The 12,930-nt window shown below is 54.9% G+C and overlaps 1 protein-coding gene across 1 annotated transcript; it reads right to left on the reverse strand.

Moving 5' to 3' along the window:
• Positions 1 to 7,103: 7,103 nt before the first annotated feature.
• On the reverse strand, positions 7,104 to 12,930 carry Lrrc75b (leucine rich repeat containing 75B; the record flags this gene model as incomplete). Its single annotated transcript, XM_013520451.1, is given in 4 exon segments — positions 7,104 to 7,876; positions 9,323 to 9,438; positions 10,514 to 10,642; positions 12,894 to 12,930. Coding segments are annotated over 4 exon segments (808 nt in total), but the record flags the coding sequence as incomplete, so codon positions are not given.

Here is a 12,930-nt window from a genome sequence, read left to right on the forward strand (position 1 = left end):
TTTTTTGGTTTTTGTTTTGTTTTGGTTTTGGTGCCTGGAACTGAGCTCAGGGCCTCGCACTTGCCAGGCAGGTACTGCGTCACTGAGCTACATCCCCGGCCCTGTCTTGCAGATTTCGCAGCCACCATGCACAGTCTGAAGGAAGCTTTGCTGATATGGGTGTGGGCCATGGACAGAGACAAGGTCCAGGGAACTGGTTTGTCTGTCAAATTCCTGGGGGTTATATGGTCGGGTAAGACCAGACCCAGGACAGTATGCCAGTTACAGGCTGGGTATGCTGTTTTTGGCAGATGTACTGCACCTAGCTACTCTGCTGTGCCCTTTGTACCAGGTGACCAAAAGGGACACAACACGGAGCTAGACAGATGCAGAGGATGCTGCTTGCTGGATAGACGCAGCAGAAGCTGCTTTTCAGGACTCAAAGAGAGCTGTCGCATAGGTGCAAGCCCAGTGAGTCATTGACCCTACCCTGCCATTTATCCTAACAGCAGTGTGGATGATGACGGCTTTGGCTGAGGCCTGTGGCAAACACAGGGAAGCGGAAGCAAGCTGTTGGGTTTTGGTCACACTTGTGGAAGGGAGCCAAGATCCAATATTCCCTGGTTGAGAAACCTCAGTGCTGTATACTTCTCTGCATGCCTGTAAGGGATCATGAGACAGATAGAGGGCTGGGTACAAAGCCAAACAGCCCATCCCAAGAGCAGAGCGGCACAGGCCCCCACTCTCATGCATGGGAGGTGTGCCTCCAACGGTGGGCCTTCTTTTTGGCCAGCCTGTTGGCAGGTGAACTGGCAACAGTTTGGGGACCCATGAGGTACATGGCCCAGAAACCCATCCAGGAGGATGGACTATAGGACTCGATCCCTAGTTCCTATGCAGAAGGGAAAGAGGGACCTCTGACGGATGCCAGACATACTGATGGGTCTAGCCGTGGCACAGCCCTGCAATGGACAGCAGTCACTCTCCAGCCCAGCATGGACGTACTCTGGTTTGGAACCAGAACAGGCAGGTCAAGCCAATGGGCAGAGTTGCAGGCAGTGTGATTGCTTGTGTTGCTTGAAAAAGGCCCCCTACATGTGTGCATGGACAGTTGGGTCATCTTGAGGGGGCTGATATTCTGGCTGCTGGCTTGAGCAACTCAAGAGTGACAGATAGGGCACTGTCCCTTGTGGAGTGCCGACCTGTGGTGAGACATACGGGAGCGTGGCCAAAAAGCTGACCATGTGGGCTATCATGGTTCAGGACATACGCCCCTCCTCCCACCGGGAAATGACTTAGCAGATGCCATGACCGGGCATTACAGTAGCTGACTGTTAGGAATAGAGTGTGACCAGAAAATCGACGGCATATGGGATGTGGCCAGGGGTAAGGACCATAGACCTAGCCCTTCAGATTAAAGCCCTTGCTCAACATATGGCCCAGGCCTTGAATGTTATATGCCAGGATTTGCTGTTGCTCATGGGTAAAACTTCTCAAATGAGAAAGTGGTTTTACAAAACCATATGGTTCTTGATTTGTTAACTATAAAGCAAGGAGGTACTTGTGCCCTGTTACATATAGAATGTTACATTTACACATCCCCGACCTTTGAGGGGGTGGGATGTAAGGAACCACTCAGACTGCTTCAAAGCTCAGGGGCATCTAAGGACACCCGAGTACATGACCCCACCTGTCCACCACGGGCACACAATGGGATACAGTTATGTAACTATGACTTAGCACAGGTAAACATGCATGCGCTGGTTATGGCACTGTGCAAGAACGTAAATATGAGATAACAACCTGTATAAGAATTATACAATAAAGACACAGAAGGCTCTGGCTTTTTCTCTTGTGCTGGGCCCTGATCCATGCTACCTGCTGTTATTGCTGATATGTTGCCCATGTGCATTCTTTAACCTTGGGCTCTCACCCTCAAAAATTTCCTTTGGACTCCCCGAGTGTGCTGACAGGGCCAAAAACACACAGCAGAGGGAAGATAGCTTCTTTAATAAATGGTGCTGTGAAAACTGGCTATCCATGTGCAGAAGATTGAATCTAGACCCATATATCTCACCATGTACTAAGACAAAGTAAAAATGGATCAAAAATTTAAATGTTAGGCCAGGTGTGGTGGCACACACCTGTAATCCCAGCACTTGGGAGGCTGAGGCAGGAGGATTGTTGTGAGTTCGAGACCAGCCTGGGCTACAAAGTGAACTCAAGGCCAGCCTGAACTGCATAGTGAGACCCTGTCTCAAAAAGACAGAAAACAAAAAAAAGAGATGGAAGGAAGGGGGAGGGAGGAGAGGGAAAAGGGATAAAAAAGGAATGAAGAGTGTTAGGACATGTGCCAACTCCCCACAAAGGAAGTAATCATGTATTGCAAACATGTACCGACATAAACAAGATTTCAAAAATTTAATAGCATTATAGAAATGCAAAGCTATCAGAATAGTGCCTGGCCAAGGGCTTGGTTTTTTTGTTTGTTTGTTTTGTTTGTCTTTTTGATTTTTTTTTTTGTCTTTCTGAGACAGGGTCTCTCTATGCAGTTCAGGCTGGCCTTGAGCTCACTTTGTAGCCCAGGCTGGTCTCGAACTCACAAGGATCCTCTTGCCTCAGCCTCCCAACAGCTTGTTAAAAAAGTAAATGGGGCAGGGGGGCTGGAGAAGTAGCTCAGCAGTAGAGCTCTTGCACAGCCATCCCAACACTGCAAAAAAATAAACGAATAAATAGGCCTAGGTGTAGCTCATTTGTATTAGTCAGCTTTTCAGTTGCTGGGACAAAATACCTGACACAACTTGTTCTTCAGTTTTTATCTTTATTGGTACATGTTTGCAGTACACAATGATTACTTTCCTTGGGGGAGTTGGTACATGTACTAGCACCTCTTAATTCTTTTTTCATTCCTTTTCTCTCTCATCCCTCTCCCTTCCTTCCATTTCTTGATCCCCTTCTCATTTTAAAAAAAGCTTTATCGCCCTATTTCCTATTATATATCTTTTATTTTGCTCTTTATTCAAATTTTGATTTTCTCATATAAGAGAAACTGTGTGATATATCTGCCTCCATATCTGACTTATTTCACTTAACATTGTGGTCTCAAGATACACCCATTTTCCTACAAATGCCTCAAATGTATCCTTTTATGGCAGAGTAGTACTCCATTGTTATGGCTTCGGGGTTATTTTGCAAGGGAAAACAATATAATACAGGACACAGTTTATAAGGTGGTTTATAATAGTCACCCAAAGAATCATATACAAGAGAGTGCAGGAAGTCAGTCCACACACTAAGACCAAGAAATCTAGCTGAGGGCTTGGGCCTCCCATACCCAGCACCACGCTCACTCAGTTTACCAGTTGTCAATCTACTACATCCACTATGTACAAATATCACATTTTCTTTATCTGTTCATCTGTTGAAGGACCTATAGACTACTTCCAAGATTTAGCTATTATGATTTGTGCTGTGAGAGCTGGGTGTGGTGGCGCAAGCCTCTAATCCACCACTTGGGAGGCTGAGGCAGGAGGATCTTTGTGAATTTGAGACCAGCCTAGGCTACAAAGTTCTTATGGTTGATACATTGTGTCATCTTGAGTCTAGAGGTTTGGCTAAGTGACTCAGCAGGAAGCCAGGGTGCTTACTTTGTATACATCCTGAGCCTGTGGAAGAGGAGGGCATGGAGATTATGTGAGAGGTACACGCCCCTTAGGTGGGGGTAGCCTGTTTACAATGTAAGGCAGGGAAAGAAGTTGCTTGCCGCCATTCCTCCCTTTTGCTCTGGCTACTTTGCTGTTCAGCTGCCATTGCCCCTTTGCTCTTGTTGCTTTGCTACCTTCTGCCTTGGAGCCAGCCAAGTATGGACTGAAACCTCTGCAAACTGTAAGCTAAATAAACCTTTCCTTTCTTCATTTTGGGCATTAGGTATTTTGTCTCAGCAACGAGAGAAAAGTAACTAAGACAAAAGTGAACTCAAGGCCAGCCTGAACTGCATAGCAAGACCCTGTCTCAAAATGACAGAAAAAAAAAAATGATTTGTGCTGCGATAAACATAGGTATGCATGTATCACTGCAGTATCATGTCTTTAACTCTTTGGGGAAGGTACGTAGAAGGGGAACAGCTGGGTCAAATGGAATTTCTGTTTTTAGTTTTTTGAGGGATCTCCAAACTGATTCCACAGTGGTCATGCTGGTTATATTCTTACCAACAATGTAGGAGAATTCTTTCCCCATGTAATCTTTCAAATATTCATTATTTGATTTCTTAAAGACAGCCATTCTTTCTGGAATAAGATGGATTCTTCTTTTTTTTGAGACAGGGTCTCATTAGGTAGTTCAGGCTGGCCTTGAACTCACTATGTATCCCAGGCTGGCCTCAAACTCCCAGTGATCCTCCTGCCTCAGCCTCCCAAGTGCCGGGATCATGTGTATGCACCACCATGCCCGGCATAGTTTCAGCGATTTCAATCTATGGTTGCTGGCTCTAGGGTAGAAACATCACAGCAGAAAAGCATAGCAGAAAAAAACTGCTTAAGTGATGGCAGCTTGAAGTGAAGCAGCTCTCAGCTCAAGTGAAGCAGAGAGAAGGGGGAAGAGCCAGAGAGAAAGGGGCCAGGGACCAGATATAGTCACCGACGTCACGCACCCATGACCCGCTTCCTCCACTAGCCCATGCAGCTGTGAACTAACTCATCCATGGCTTAACCAGTCTTGGAAGCAAACATACCTAGTCTTGGTCCCAACCCCATCGCTCAAGGGAGGCCCAGCTGCCTGCCGCATTTTCTGGACCTGGGGCGGGAGCAGTTTCGGCCGGTGCTGTCTGTCCCACCGGGCCGCAGGAGGCAGGCTGCAGTTTGAATAGCTCCCCCAAAGCGCCTGTGTGGGAAACTCAGCCCTCACTCAGTCTGGAGAGGTGAGGCCTTTAAAGCGGCTCTCTGGGAAGTGAGGGCCTGTGTTCTCACGGACAGATTAATCTCATTTATTGCCACAGTGGCTCTGTAATAAAGGGGAGTCTGGCCCCCTCCTGCCCTCCTGAGTCTCTCAGCATGTGACATTTCACCACATGCAGCCTTCAGTCTTGGACTTTCCACCCTCCAGATACTTGAGCCAAATAAACTTCTGTCGTTGATCAGTGACCCAGCTGCTCTAATCTGGTATAGCAGCACAAGACAGACTGAGACAAGGCCCAAGCCCTCACTTTCTGCAGTGTTCCTGCCCGGAGAATGGCCTTGCTGGTGGTCATGAGGATCTGTGAGCAGCTCTGGACACCTGCCTAGCAACAATGCCATCCTTCCCTGGGTCTCTTCTGCCGTCTCATGCTCCGTCCGGCTCAGCCACAGTACTGCTCTGTGTGTCTCTGGCCAAACGGCGGAGAGGTTGGGACCATGGGCTGCCACCTGCACTCTTCTGGAGCCTGCCTGGTTCACCCGACTTGGGTCCTCTTGAACCATCCTCACAGGACTCTCTCCGAGCAGTAACATTTGAAGGTTTGTGGGCTGGCTTCGGGCCAGCCGTGGGCAGGGAGCGAGGAGGACGGGAGGAACGTAGAGAGCTTGGCCCTTCTCCAGCAAGGAGTTGCGGGGAACGTTCAGCTGCCTGCGCATGTGACAGGTTTATCAGCCTTCCGGCCCCACGGCGGGCCCTCCCTCCCTTCTCTCTGCTGGTCCACCTTCCATCCCACTTTGCCCTGCTCTGGGGAGCTCAAGCCCTTGTTCTGGGGGAAGCTTCCAAGGTTCCGAGCCACGGGGGAAGCCCATGTCTTTAACACAGGGAGGGTGTCAGGACCCCAGGAGGAAGCGTTGAGAGCCGGGAGACTGGAGACAGTCTCGGTGTAACAGAAGGAAGAAAGCTGGGAATGAGGGCCGGTGAGGAGAAGGGCCTGCTCCTCTCTAGCCCGTCAGAAGCAGAGCCAGTCTGGACCCTGTGTTCTTCCCACGGCCTCCTGATAAGGAATCGCCAGAAGCCGTGAGATCTGTGCGGCTTGAGGGTAAATCTTTGTCCTTTCCCTTCTTGGCTAACTGCCTACGGCCCGGGAGGCTGTGGTGCATCCAACTGGTCTGGGGACATAATGGGATCCACGTCCCATGGGGGATGGACGTGCCACTCACACCCCTGGAGGCCCTCACCCTGGCCCTCTGACCCTAGAGGGTCAGTGACATGAGGGAAGGTCAGGACTGGCGGGGCAGGGCGCGCAGGCCCAGGGGAATCCTGCCTTCTCCTTAGCCCTGGGGCCCCCTTCTCTGCCAGGTCTCTCCTTACCTAGCCAGAGCCCATGCCCCCAGACCCATGTCCTGGCTCAGCCCTGGACCCTCAGGCCACTGGCTGTCCCACTCTGGGCCTCCATTTCCCCTTGGGCATCTCTAAATATTTTTCTTGCTTGTCCTACCTGTCTGCTTGTTGGGCTGAGCTCTAGCTCCTCACATAGAAGAGTGAGGGTGATCATGGCATTAGGCTCCTGTCGGGAGCCCACCTTTTGGGTCCTTGAGGAGAGAGAGAGTGCCACCTATGGGCGCAGCCTTAGGGTTGTTGTACACCTCTACCCCCCTGCTGTTCAATGTGCTTACCTCTACGCCTTCCCCCCCACCAGTGTACTCTTTGTGGGGACCCCAGGCCCTGAAGGAAATGCATAGCTTTTTGTCTCTGGCCAGATGCATCTCCTAACCCTGCTGAGTTGCCTACTCACCATAGGCTTGGGGGTTGGAGGGTGTGGGCGGCACTGCCAGCCCCAAGTCCTCCCACTCCAGTCAGCGATGGCCTCGCCCCAGTCAGCGCCGCCTTGTCCCCAGCCCAAGGGGTCCTGAGGAAGCATGGGCTCACATGCGAGCTTGCTGTGGGCTTCCATGCAGAGTTCTGCACCCCACCTCAAGCTCCCAGCCTGCTCCTCCTCAGCTCCCCTACTTATAGAGCCCAAACCCTGCCGAGGAGTGAGGGCCTCCTCTAAATGCCCAGCCTGCACTGTTGGGCTCGTGACCGCCACACCTGGGTCTCCATACGGGAACGCCGGTGGGGAGGTCAGCATGACTTTGGCCCCTCCCTTTGGCATAGACAGGGGCTGCCCCACCACAGCAGCCAAGCTGGCACTTTGGGGACCTTCAGGTCTGTGAGGAAGAAAGGCTGAGGCAAAGGGGGGGTCATCACTTTATTGTGGGGTCTGGGCTGTGGGTGCCCGGGCCCCTCTTGCTGAGCGAAGGCTGAGCCTCCTAAACGGGCTGTCTGGCCTCCTGGGAGACCATTTCTCATCGCATCCCCGCTTTCCCAGGCTACGCATTTTCACCGGTTCTCTGGGGGCCTGCGGTACCTCCACCACCTGCTGTTTCATGTGCTCGAGGGCATCCTCCACCAGCAGTACAGAGCGAGGTGAGTGGCGGGTCACCTGGCACAGCAGGCCTGGGGCTCAGGCCCCGGGTCAGCAGCTGCAGATCCCCAAGTAGAGGCAGCAGTGGGGCACCCAGCTGTGCCATCCCCAGCCTCCAAGTCCAGCCCCTCGTAGATGGTGGGGAGCGAGGTGCGCTGGCTGAGCCGCCGGCGCAGGCCGACTAGCAGGGGCTGGGGCAGTGAGGCCACATCCACGTTGTTGCCCAGGTCAACCCAGGCCAACGCAGGGAATTTGGCGGTATCTTTGACGGCCTCCGTGAGCTCCCGGGCAGCAGCCCGCGTCAGCCGGTTGCCGTTGAGCAGGAGCTGGGTGAGGCGGGGTAGCGTCCACAGGCCGGGCAGCAGCAGGTGCAGGAGCTCATCACTCAGCCCCGTGAAGCTCAGGTCCAGCACCGCCAGCCCGGCCCCGTGGCTGCCCAGGTAGCAGGTTAGATGCTGCACATCTCGGGCCGACAGCGGGATGCCCGAAAGGTCCACCGTCTCCCCGACCAGCAGAGTCTTCTGGAGGCCACTCTTGAGGCTGCGGGAAGATTGCAGGTGGGCTGGACTAAGCAAGGGCCCCAGGCCCAGACAGGACCCTAGTGACCATAGACAATGACTCACGAGAGACTCTGTCTGGTAGTCAAGTTCCAACTGCCACTTTCTAAATGGGTGGCCATGGGCAGTTCGGGAACCTCTCTGAGCTCAGCTTTCCTGGTGAAAGAGGACAGGGTTGCTGAGGAAGGTTCCACGCGTGAACTATCACAATAAGCCCCCGATTTACAAACGTTCGAGTAGTGAACTTTCACAGATTCATATAAGACTCATTTTGTCAGACTTATGAATGGAGTCATTTGTAAGTCGGGGGCATTCTACTGAGGAGCACACTGATGCTCAGAGAGGGGAAATAACTCCAACGAGCACACATCACTAAAGGGGACCAGGTCTCCCCCGTCAAGGTGCTCTGACTCCTTAGCCCACATTTTCCCCCTGAGCCTGAAGTCAGGCCCTTCAGGGTGAGGAAAAGCTTTCTAGGAGGAGATGGAGTATCGGGCTGGCTCCCGTGGCCTTTGGGCAGTGAGAGAGGAATTTCAGCCGGTGTGGGTGAGGACTTGTCCAGCGGTAGGCGTCCCTGTGTGCTGAGTTGGGAGGACACTTAGGGACCAAGGAGAGTCTCTCTTGCCCCCTTCTGCATTTCTCATTCCCTCACTTCCCTTGAGCACAACCCACCAGGCAGATGGGTTTGACCGGGGATCTGAGAGCAGGGAACAGGCCTCCTGGGTGCCCACCCACCACAGCAGGAAACAGTTACATGGGCTCCGGATTCTTCTTGGGCCATCAGACGGAAGGAAGGAGGTAGGGGACATGTGCTAAAGTCTATTTCTGGCCGTGGTTCTGGGGCCCCAAGCCCGCAGCTCCCTCCAGGCTGGGCCTGTATGCCTGCGGCTGTTATGGAATGATGGGGGAGGGGCACCCAGCAGTGAGCTGTCTGGTAGCCTAGAGGCCTCAGCTTCCGGCAGCCTGGTGCTGACGGAATTCCCAGTGGGCTGCAGGACAATCGGGAGAGTGTGGTCTTGGCCAGACTTTGCCTCTCTTAGCCTCAGTTTCTTTCCCTGTCCGACGGCAGTGGTGACACAGAACCTGCCTCCCTCACCAGTGGTTGTGAAGATTCACCTGACCTGTGCGGAGTGTTCTCAGGTGGTGGTCCAGGCCCTGAGACAGGCTAGGGATGGAGGGATGAGTGAATGAAGGGAAGTGGGGCCATCCTGGAGGGAACGGAAGGCATTTTATACAGAGAGGGCAGCTTGGCTTGGGGTGCGTCTGCCGCCATGGCCAGATGGGCTTCCAGGAATGGAGACTCAATGCAGAGGAGGAGGAGCGACCGACAGGGTGAGGCTGTAAGCAGCAGACTCTCAGGGACAGAAGGGACACTGCAGACGCAGTGAAGAGGGGCTGTGGCGGGGCTCCCCTTTCCAGCTCCCCTTACCAGCTCTGGGTCTTCCTCTGGGGATGGCCGGGCCCTCGCTGCCGCTTGGAATGAGGGGTGAGGTGGTAGATGAGTTGCCGGCAGATCTTGTCTGAGGATTTCCAGAGCTCGTAGTCCTGTGGGTTTGCAGGCAGCGTTGTCAGGGTGAGACTCAGCCCCTCTCACCCCCACCCTGGCTGGATCTGGCCCGGAGCCAGGGGAGGCTGCCTGCTGGGAGCAGGACAGGCTGGTCCAAAACCCGCAGTGCCCGGCGGGAGGAAGCCTAGACAATGGGCCCTTGTCCCCTGTTCTCAGGCCCAGGGCCAGCGGCTCTAGCTAGCAGCTGGTGGCCTGCACACCCTCGGTACCCCCAGGGGATTTGCCGCAGGAGAAGTCCAGACTAGGCCCCTCGAGGGAGCCCTGGTCCACTGACGCCAATCCCAGGGATAGGAACAAGCCAGGTCAGCACGTTCTTCTTCCTCTCGTTTTCCAGGCTACAACCTGCCTGTGAGCCTGGGTCTGGGCTGATAGGGCTGGGGTTTAATGTTTTACAGCACTACATCCTGACTCTCTCCGTCCTAACTGGGCCCCTACAGAGGCCAGGGGTGGAGCACAGGCTGAGTTTTCCACAAAACTGGCACCAGTCACGCTCCACTACCTGGAATGTTCCTCTATACAGTTCCTCTGTGAATAGCCCCGGGAGTATACGATACACACAGGGACAGCAAGTCCTGGTGGTGACTGTGACAGCTGCAGGTAGCCAACTGTATGCAGACGCCAGAGTGGGCAGAGCCTGCAGTGGGCACCCTTGTTTCATGTAGGGGATTCACTGTGACCAGGGCTGCTGGTCCACACAGGCTGGGGCTGTGTCCGTGCTCATGGAGGGACATCAGCAGACCCTGTCAGGGCAGGCAGTGGAGGCTGCAGGTGACAGACTGTAGCTTAGCATGAGGAGGGACATGCCTGTGACCCAAGCTGCCATGGGAGGGACGCAGAGAGCACCCATGCCTAAGGCTGTTCACGCAGGATAGAGAGCAGTAAACGGGGGCTCCAGCCTAGGGCAGCTGGGACTCTGGGGCTGTAAGTCCAGTTCTTTTAATGAATTTGTCACAGCAGGTTGTGTCCTACAGAGTCCCCACGTGACTTCTGCCCAGCTGGTGTCCTCAGGCCTGGGGCAGAGTGATGCTACTGTGGAGATGGGTCTACCCTTACCTTCTTGGGGCACTGCAGGTCCCGGGCCAGGTTGACCAGCAGGTCATGGGAGATGGGGTCCACCAGGTTGAGGAAGGTCACATTCCTGTAGAGGATGTCAGTGAGGAGGGTCCCCTCGAGACCCAGGTCCTGCGGGCGATGCAGAGGTAGGTGTGTGAGCCAGACAATAGAGCCTTCCTTCTCGGGGCTGGGCAACCAGATCCCCTCTGGCTGGTTCCTGTGTCCCCATCTCCCTCCCCGAGGCTTGCTGGAGTCTCCCCAGGGCAGTGATACAGCAGCAGCTGGACCCTTCAGATGAGGAGGGGGTGGCAGACCACGGCCCTCGTGGAGGCAACAGGCAGATGGAGGTGGTAGAGTGTCTTGCTGTGGCAGCTTTCCTATTTGATGACCCCTGAATGGCAATGTCCCCAGGATTCCTTTTGGGCCCTGTACCTTCCCTGGTATCGCTGAGGTCTCCTGAGCTATAGCTACCACCCTGCCCTGTGGGGCTGGGTCTCTTTCCCAGCTCAGATGCTCCAAAAACACAGCCTCGTCACATTCATCCCCTGCCCTGAGGCAGGCCTCATGTCCTGTGTACCAGCTTAGTGCAAGGAGGGAGGGGCAGCCTTGCCCACCTTCCCAGGAGTCACTCAGCACTTTTCCCCTGCCCTCTCTCCCCCAGCTTACTTAGTGGGTCTACCTTATCCTTTCTACTGCTCCTGGCGAGGTCTCAACCCTCAGCACCCACCTCCCAGGGTTCACAGCCTCCTACAACCCTCCAGCCCAGGGCTGCCAGAGCACCTCTATGAAACACACACCTGAACTCGAGCCTGAACCCCTTTGGTGGAGATCAAGTGCTCTGGAAATGAAATCAGAGACTTACACAGTTGGCAGAGTCTCTGAACTCCCTGTGCCAGCCCCTTCTACCCTTCGATCAGACCTATGGTCAGGGCACTGGCCTGGCCTTCCTGCCCTTGTGCTTTGCTTGCTGCTCTCCATTCCTATAGGGCGAGGCATCCTTCCACAGGGTGCATTTAGAGGGTGCACTGACAGCTAAGGGGCCAGGCACAGCCAGGAGGAACCTCCAGCCTCTGTGTGTGCCCTCCCCAAGCCGAAACAAATGACATGCCCTGCGCAGTAGTCCCGGGAACAGAAAGGCAGGACAGCAGGAGCAACCACTCCTGCTGGTTATGGGGCAGAAGAAGCCCCTTGCTAAGCCTCAAATCTCAACCTCTGGGTGATCCAGGTAGTTTCCAAGTGGCCTTCTCTCTCTGATGTTTCCAGGGAAAATGCCCAGCTGGTGCCTTAGGCTCCAGACACCATCCCACACAGCAGTCTGTGCCTCTGGACAGACTGGCGGGTTGGGTGGTGCACTGCTGTTTGTATTTTCAACATGGTTCGAGCCTCAGCTAGCAGCTAGGGAGATTCCAGCAGGAAGAAGAGGAGGCTGGTGAGTCTGGGCAGACCCAGACAGGGCCCCAGACTGCACTCTGCCTTCGCTGGTCTGGACAGCTCCTCTTAAAGGGCCAGCTCCATCCTTTCCAGCCCACTGAGCCCAGAGAGAGGGAACCTGCGGCTGGAGGAGCAGCAGGCCTGGAAGGGCAGGCTCTCATCCTGTCTCCCCCTCTCCCAGTTTCCTCTGTGGACCCTGGGCTCACCACTTCTCTCCCTGCCTCCATTCCCCCGTGTCCACTCATCTACCTCCTGGAGCTAAACACCTGCATGCACAGCTGATTTCAGCTCACAGGACTGGGCAGGAGGTGGTGGCAGCCGCTGCAGGGGATGGGAACTAGGCAGAGTGAGAAGTTGTTCCCCAGGGGTGTTGGTGGAACCCACATCCCTGTGGCTCAAGGCTCAGGATCTCAGGCTAGGGTACCTGATGTGTGTGGAACCAGAGCCCTCATTTGCCCAAGAGTGTCACTGTGATGTACAGACACCAGACTCGTGTGCTCAGTGGGCACCAGCTGCCCGTTAGGGGCATGCATGCCTTGTGGCTTTGTCTGTGCTGCCATGGGGTCTCGGTACGCGCCCGCAGACCAGCGGGGCTGCCACTTCCCAGGCTCCAGGGATTCCCCTCATCTTACCGGAGGCCTCTTCCCATTGTCCTTCAATAAGAGATGATCCCCCACCCCACCCGGCCCTCTTCGTTTCTTGCCAAGGCCTGCATGTGGGCTACGCTCCAGGCCGGGGCACCCTCACGCAACAGACCCCAGAGCCCTCACATAGCGGCCCCCTCCTTCATACACAGTCTGCCGGCCTCGCCAGCCGTCTCTCCAGCCCGCGCTCTTCCTCAGCCCCTGCAGCCCGTCTCGCCCTCGGATCCACCCTCTGGCAGCCTGCAGCCCCGGCCCCTCCCGGCCCGCGGTCCCCGCCCGTCCCGGCCGCCCGCTCCTCCTCTCGCCTGGCGCAGAAGGCACAGCAGCTGCCGGGCGCGCTCG

This window comes from Chinchilla lanigera, unplaced genomic scaffold (assembly GCF_000276665.1).
Source record: "Chinchilla lanigera isolate Chin_1 unplaced genomic scaffold, ChiLan1.0 scaffold00054, whole genome shotgun sequence".
NCBI classification, from domain to species: Eukaryota; Metazoa; Chordata; class Mammalia; order Rodentia; family Chinchillidae; genus Chinchilla; species Chinchilla lanigera.